General features: G+C 47.8%; 1 protein-coding gene across 1 annotated transcript in view; it reads left to right on the top strand.

Annotated features, from left to right (window-relative positions):
• Positions 1-2,779: 2,779 nt before the first annotated feature.
• NEBL (nebulette) overlaps positions 2,780-7,645 on the top strand; it is a 352,919-nt gene continuing 348,053 nt past the window's right edge. The window contains exons 1-2 of the mRNA XM_080810108.1: positions 2,780-3,145; positions 4,434-4,528. Of these exons, the coding sequence (XP_080666234.1) occupies positions 3,077-3,145; positions 4,434-4,528 (164 nt within the window). The 5' untranslated portion in view covers positions 2,780-3,076. The remainder of the gene's footprint in view (positions 3,146-4,433; positions 4,529-7,645) is intronic.

Genomic DNA, 7,645 nt, shown 5'->3' with positions numbered 1-7,645 from the left:
TGTTTATAGTACTTTGAATTTTGAAATAAAGAAGTCATTTTAAGACAGATGGTATTAAAATTCCTCTTACATCAGTAAAATGACACTAAGAAACTTAGAAGCTGGCTTAATGCAGAAAATGAAAATAGTAAGAGAAGCAGATGTGAGAGGAAAATACAACTCTAAGCATTCATTTGTTTACTTTTGAGAGAATAGAACATCATAGTTAATTCCAATTTTAATATATTCATTTGTTTTTTTTCATACTTTCTTCCAGCAAACGTTTAATCAGTACCTACTATGTGTCCTGCATTATGATAGGTGCTGGTTGGCTAAGAAATTATATAATTCATAGTTGGAAGACCTGATAAATCAGCTATAAATGTCACGATCACCATCAATCTTCCTCAGAATTTTTTGCACACCATTTGGAAAAGAGAATAGGATTTTAATTTTTTATAAATATATATTTTATATAAATATATATTATTTATATTTTATTTCCATGATTTATAGTCATGAAAATCTAAATGTTAAAAAGATTATGCCTTTCAGATGATCATATATGCCTTTCTTTGGCATTTCTTTTCTTTCTTTCTTTTTTTTTTTTAAAGAATAAATACCCTATGATCCTTTCGTCTCCCCTCAGCTTTATTGAGGTATCATTGACAAATGCAAATGTAAGATATTTAAAGCATACAGTGTAATGATTTGATATACATATACCTTGTGAAGGGGTTCCCCCCGTTGGGTTAACACATACATCATCTTTCATATTTACCTTGTTTTTGATGAGAACAATTAAGTTCTACTCTCTTAGCAAATTTCATTTATAGAATATGGTGTTCTCAACTGTAGTCACCATGTTACATATTAGAGCCTCAGAGCTTATCCATCTTATAACTCAAAGTTTGTATTCTTTTACCAACCTCCCCCTAATGTCCCCACTCCCAAGCCCCTGGCAACCACTTTTTTTTTTTTTTTAAATCTGTTTCTATAAGTTACTCTTTCTTTCTTTCTTTCTCTCTTTCTTATTCCACATATAAGTGATACCATAAAGTATTTGCCTTTCACTGTCTGGCTTATTTCACTTAGCATAAAATCCTCTAGATTTATCCATGGTCTCAGGCATTTTTAAAGAGCTCCGAGGTGTTTTAAAATGACAACTGATCCTCTCTGACAGCAAATTATTGTTTTATTTGCCTTTGAGGGGGATTTGTGAGCAGGGCAATGAGAGGTTCAAAGGCTCTTGCACTGGTGAATCTCTTTTAAGAAATTATCTCTTTTGAAAAGTCAAACAGCACAGCATCATCACGAATGAGATTTCATCAGCGCAAAGGGCCAAAGAGGCTCAGAAATCAATACTTTTCTTTTTTCATGAAAGGCTGCAGCTATGACTTTAAAAGAATGACAGAAATATTTGTCACAGTAGTTGCTGTGTGGCATTACTGAGTCTTTATCTGTGTGCTAGCAACGGAATGTGTTTGCTTATTTGTTGTACCCAAGCTGATAATCCTAGTTGACACTTATGTAGTGTTCCCCGAGAGGCTGGCAGATTGAAGCACTTCAGAACTGCTGACTCATTTAATCCTCACAGTAGGAGAGGAGGAGCTCTTTCTGTAGTGCTATGTTATCCCCATTTCGTAGATTAGAAAACTGAGGCATAGAGACGCTAAGCGGTTGCATAAAGTCACAGGACTTGTAAATGGCAGGCCTGGGCTTTGAACTCAGGCATCATAGCTCCATTTTGCTGCTTTTTATAAAGCGAGTCCAATAACCTGAGATCTTATTAAAACTTAAAACTGATTTCTATTCTATTCCGTTTGGTTTCATCCTACCTCAGCCTTGAGCTAGATTTTCTGGACTTACTGGTGAGGACCATGGGTTAGTAATCGCTTCTCTTCCTGCAAGTGAAGAACTTTTCGTAGATTCTGTGGTGTTTAACTGTAAAAATAAACAGTGCACACACGCGAACACACACGCACAGCGGAATGAATGACGACCGTTTATTAACCCAGAAAGGCTCGACAGGGGCCTAAAATGACCACCCGTTCCCCAAGAACAGATACAGAAAGTGCAGGGGCTGGGAGCCAGTGAGAGAAGTCGCTTCCTCCTCTGGGGTCTGACGATCTCACACAGGCGCGCGGGGCCCGCTTTTCTCCGAAGACGCCCCCGCGAGAGGGCGCGACCCCACGCGCGGCGCCCCCCGGAGGGTCCCTGCCGGTGTCGCGGCTGCTGGGCCCCAGCGCGTGGCTGCGCGCGGCCGGACGGCCTCGGCCCGGGGACCCGGCTCCGCGTGGGGTGTTGGTGCGCCGCTGCCCGCCGTGCGGGGGCTGGAGGAGGAGGGCGGGCTCAAGCCCGCGTCCTCCGGGTACCGGGAACGCGGGTCTGCGCGGGGGTGACCCGGCTGGGGCAGCAGACGGAAGAGGGGGGGCAGGGAGTGCGCGGGTCTGAGCACCCCCACCACGTTTCTCCCACCCACATCGCTTCCCTCCCCCGCCGCCGCCCACCTGGCCGCCCCCCCGGCGGCGGCTGCGGAACCAGACTCGCTCCCAGGCCTCACAGTCGCAGCCCGCGGCTGTCTGCGGGCTTCTCCCGGTCTCGCCGCCCCCTCCCCGCGCTGCGCCCTCCCTCCCCGGTGCCCGACGTGCTCGTTCCCTGCCTCCTGGGTCCGGGCGCGCGGGTGGGTTTGGCCTGCGCGGCGGCGGCGGCGGCGGCGGCGGCGGCGGCGAGGCGGGGGAGCGAGTGAGCGCAAGGGGCGGGAGCCAGTGTCTGTGTGAGTCACCGGTACCTGGAGTGCGAGCGACGCAGAGCGAGCGGCGCGGAGCCCGAGCCGGAGCCGAGCCGGGGCCAGCGAGCGCCGCCGCCCCCCGGTGCCAGGCCCCGCCGCACACCCACCCGCGCCCCCGCTGCCCTTCCCGCGCGTCGCGCGGCCGGCTCGCCCGGGGTCCGGCGCCGACTCCCGACCCCCGCGCCCGGGCGCCCGCAGCCCTCCCGCCTGCCCAGAGGCGGTGCGGGGCTCTCCGGGGGATGTCACAGCGGCTCCTCGGAGCCCCCAGCCGCTGTCGCACAGCCGCCGCCCCTGGGAACCGCGACAATGAACCCCCAATGCGCCCGCTGCGGAAAAGTCGTGTATCCCACGGAGAAAGTCAACTGCCTGGATAAGGTGAGCCGGGGGGCGCCGGGCCAGCCCGGACCTGCCGGGCGCCGGGCTGCACCTGCTCCGAGAAGTTTTGGCATCTGGGTTGGAGGGAGAGGAGTGGGTCTCTGTTTGTTAGTGTCTTGGCACAGGGTGAGGGCACGCAAAGGAAAACGCCCGCAGGAGTATCAAGACAGCACACTTGGCGCTGGTGATGTTGGAGCCGGCAAGGGTTTTCGTCGGGGTGCGGGCGGCGAGGGTGCGGGGCTGCGCCGGCACTGGCAGAGCTGCTGCTGCGCGGCCCCGGGGTCCCGAGAGCGCGGCCCCGGGGTCCCGAGAGGCCAGGCTGGACCCCTTCCCACCTACACTCCTGCCCCTCACCGCCCCGCATCCCCGCCCCAAGGATCCGCCCGCACCCACCTCACCGCCGCCCCAGCGCCTCCCGTGTCGGCGGCGAGGCGGAGAGGCAAATAATAATTAACCTGTCGTGGGGCAGCCGCTGCGGCATTGCTAAGAATAATCCCCGCCGGAGACCTGGCTCGGCGCGGCGGGCAGGACCCACGGGGGGTTCATCCACCCGGCTGGGGAATTCCAGAGGAAGTGGCCTCAGGCCGGCCCCCGCAGCCCTGCTCCCTGCCCTTCCCGGGCGTAGATGGAGTAGAACAGCCTGGGAGGACGACCCCTGCGCTCTCCGGAGTGACTGATAATTGAAACCGGCCGGAGGCCGTCCCTGGGAGATGAACGTGTGGTGATGGAAGTGCCTCACGAGGGCACCCCGTCACCTCGTCAGTCAAACCGGACTGAGTCCCCCCCCTCCCCACAATTTAGTAGAAGCTGGACAGGGATGGGGGCGCCTAGGGGTACTTACACGGCCCCCCTCCTGCTCTTTCGGGTTGCCTGACTTCCGGTGGACCCACATTTGTTGAGATGCTACAAACACCATGTTTAGGCACTTTGAACAGGATTCGTCTTCCTTTGTAAGCCACTGCACAGGTTCCGTTTCTCCATCAGCCAGGTTAGGATTCCATTCTGGCTGCCCATACAAGTGCTCTATGGGGAGAGCCTTGGCAGTTCTTCCGTCAGAGTCTGTACTTGTGGTGGGGATTCATTTAAAACTCAATTTTAATAGCGCCCTGCCTCATTTACTTAAGTGAAAGTAGGCAAACACATTTCCTGTTACCTACAATCATTTTGTTGTAGTATTTTCAAATAAGGGTGGGGCGGTAATGCACTAAAAATATCCCCTCTCTGTACCCATCCTGGAAAGCGCTGGCATTGTACTGAACTTTTACATATATATATATATTTTTTTCAGTACTGGCATAAAGGATGTTTCCATTGTGAGGTCTGTAAGATGGCTCTCAACATGAACAACTACAAAGGCTATGAAAAGAAGCCCTATTGTAATGCGTAAGTATTGTCAACATAGCATGCCAGGTGTGGGTCGGCATCAGAGAAGGAAGGCGAGTGGATCTGCCTGTTCTGGAGACCTGACTCAGGGTGTGGGGCAGGCAGGGCAGTGGCCGATGATTTGTTTATGCCGCAGACTCTGGGGCCAGGTACTGTGTTGGAGGATCAGGGCTGGATGGATGTCTTTCTTAATGTGGAGGGTAATTTGTGTGTGTCTTCAACAAAGTCCGTTTTTGAGGTTCACAGTGTTGCAGAGTTGGGAACGTTTGTTAGAAGCTGCAGAACTACACCCTGAGAAAGTGTGGGCTCTGAAGTGCATGTCAGCTTTCCATTTTAATCATATGATGTTGCCATGTTGCAATTTTATATCTGAACCCAGTTGCTAGGGAGAAGAGTCTCGCCTCATCTCAGCCGAGACCACTCCAGAGATCCTAGGGCTTACACAGGGAACTGAAGAATCGAGACGTAGGTATTTCTGGCGGTTAGTAGTAGGTCTGTTGGTGGGGATTAAAGAAGGTAACCTTTTTTTGGGCAGGCTTTTCTGTAGGCATGCTTTTAGCCTATACTCCTAGGAATTAGCTAGCATCTCTACAGTGCTTACCATGTATGAGGCCCTGCTCTCAGCACTTTATGCATACTGACTCATTTAATCTTTACAGACTCAGGAAGGGGCTCAGATCATATCTCTAATCTGGAGATGGGTAAACATTGGCCTTGGTTCCAAATGTCTCCCTTGCTGCCCTGGAGCATGTGTCTCTCTACTTCTTGAGCATCCTCTCAGGCCAGAGTGTTTTCAGCTGTGGACTCTTGACCCTGATGGTTGAGGTGCCTTCTTCCCTGTTCCTCTCAGGCCTGGATGTGGCAGAGGATCCCTAGCTTTTTGGCTGGAATATTGCCAGAGATTCATTTTCTCTAGAGTTTTTGAAGTAGGTTGGTTCTGGTCTTCTAGAGATGGAGGATTCATGGTTATTGACACTTCAGTCATGGGACTGTGTTTTCACAGATAGTAAACTTTTGATAAACAAATATAGTGTGCTCGTACCTCTCTGGGGAAGAACTCTTTTTTTTTTTTTTTTTTAAATCTCTTTGTGTTTCTGTTGGTTCTAGCTTAGTGCTTATGGATAGACTAGAAATCAGAAAATGAGGGCACTGAACAGAATTCAGGACTTTCTGGGATAAGTTAAGTTCACAGATGTTGTCCAAACTCATCAATGTTTTCAGCCCTCCTCTACCATGCCTTTCATCGGGATAACATGAAGCCAGAATGAGCTTTCAGTGTCATGGTTTCCCGCTTCTCTTAAAGAGAGGTATGAAGGTCTGGTTAACATCAAAGGCAGTCAGCAGTACCTAGATGGGAAGGGTCTCCTACAACTCATAAACGAGCTAATTATTCTTTAGTTTAAAGGAAAGTGAGCTATTCCCCCCTAACTCCTCCAGCCCATGGCCTGATTCGATCAGGCTTTATGGGCCACGTCAAGATTCTTTATAGCTCCACAGCCTGGAGTTTAACCTGGTGATAACAATGCCTTTGGGTGGCCTGGGAGGCCTGGAGGAATTGGGAGAAAAGAGGAAGGACAGGAAAAAAAGAAATTGAAAAGAGAACAATTACATTTAATATGATATGATGGAACATATATTATATACATATCTAATTATGTGTGTGTGTATACATACACACATATATATACACACATGTGCACCTAAAGATAGATAAAGAATTGAATTACGGAGAAAAGAAATGATAAAAATAAAAGGCCAGAAAAAAAAAAGGGATACAATGGGAGGAGAGAGCATTTGGTTTCATAGGGCAACTTGACAATTCAATGCTTAATTCTTAGTTTCAGTTCAGTCCAATTAAAAAAGAATATCAGATTCTGCAGCAAGTCATGGATGGCTGGTTTGCACTCTGACCTAATAGTGGACTAGAGCCCAGAACTGGTGGGATTTGGACCCCAAAACAAAATGCCTGTAACTGTAGGTGGGAAACATCCTGCTGTGTTGTTTCATAGGACCGAGTCTCATTTTAAATACTTTGGGTATGTCTAAATCAAATGGTTACAGATTTTTCTCTCTAAACTTTCTTATGTAATTCACATACTTTGGTATTAGGTTTAAGTGGAATTTGGGAGATAGCCTCTCAGATTTCTTGCTAAATATGAAACCTGGTGGTTCACTTTGTTGAGCAGAGTGACAAGGGAAGACAGAAATCTAGCTTTAGTGGGTGAATGATTCGAATTGATGGTGTCAATTTGTTTAATTTAGCTTTAAGTTCATGTCACAGCTTGATATTCTGTCTCCAGAAACAGATCCTGGCAAAGTTGCAGGTTCTGTTTGCTGTGAAGGTTCCAGACTGGAAGGTCCCCATGCTCAACCCTTATTTTTCCAATGGCAACAGGTTGCCATGTAAATTCGCTGGGCAGCGTGGATTACCCTCTGGGGATTCTCATGCCTCCGCTCTAATTCAGGTGGTGTATGTCAGTCAGCTGTTGTTCCCTGTGGTCTTGGCCAGAAGGGTTGCCATAATTTCTCTGGGTCAATGGTGGAAAATTGATTCTCTGAGGCATACTGTTACTGGAAAATGAAACATTCTGTGTCCATGTAGAACAATATTTTATTTGTACCCTTTGGCTCAAGAGTCAATATATGCCCATGTTTAAATGAAAACGATGATTCTTCCTCCCCTCAATTTGTTATTGTGAAAATTTTCATGTACACAAAGTGGATGAAAGAATAATACAACAAACATCTGTGTATCTTCCACTGAAATTCCACCATTATTAACATTTTGCCACATTTGTTTCATATTTCTATTCAGTTATATGTCCAAATATATCATTGTCAGACCATTTGTCAATTTCATACATCAAGTTAGTTTTGTATGTTGATGTTTCTTTCCTGAAAACTACATCATCCACACACTAAGAGTAAGGATGTTTTCTTAAAGAGTCATAGAGCTATTGTCACACCTAGGAAAATTAACCAAAATATCATAATATCTAAAGACCTATCTATTTTCACATTTCCCCCATTGTCCTAAGAATATCTTTTATAGCTGCTTTTATAGCTGCTCCAATTAAAGTTCATACTTTACATTTAGTTGTGAAAACGACAACTTTT

Source organism: Martes martes (assembly GCF_963455335.1).
Source record: "Martes martes genome assembly, chromosome: 8".
Taxonomy (NCBI): domain Eukaryota; kingdom Metazoa; phylum Chordata; class Mammalia; order Carnivora; family Mustelidae; genus Martes; species Martes martes.
This window is presented reverse-complemented; position numbering and strand designations above follow the sequence as displayed.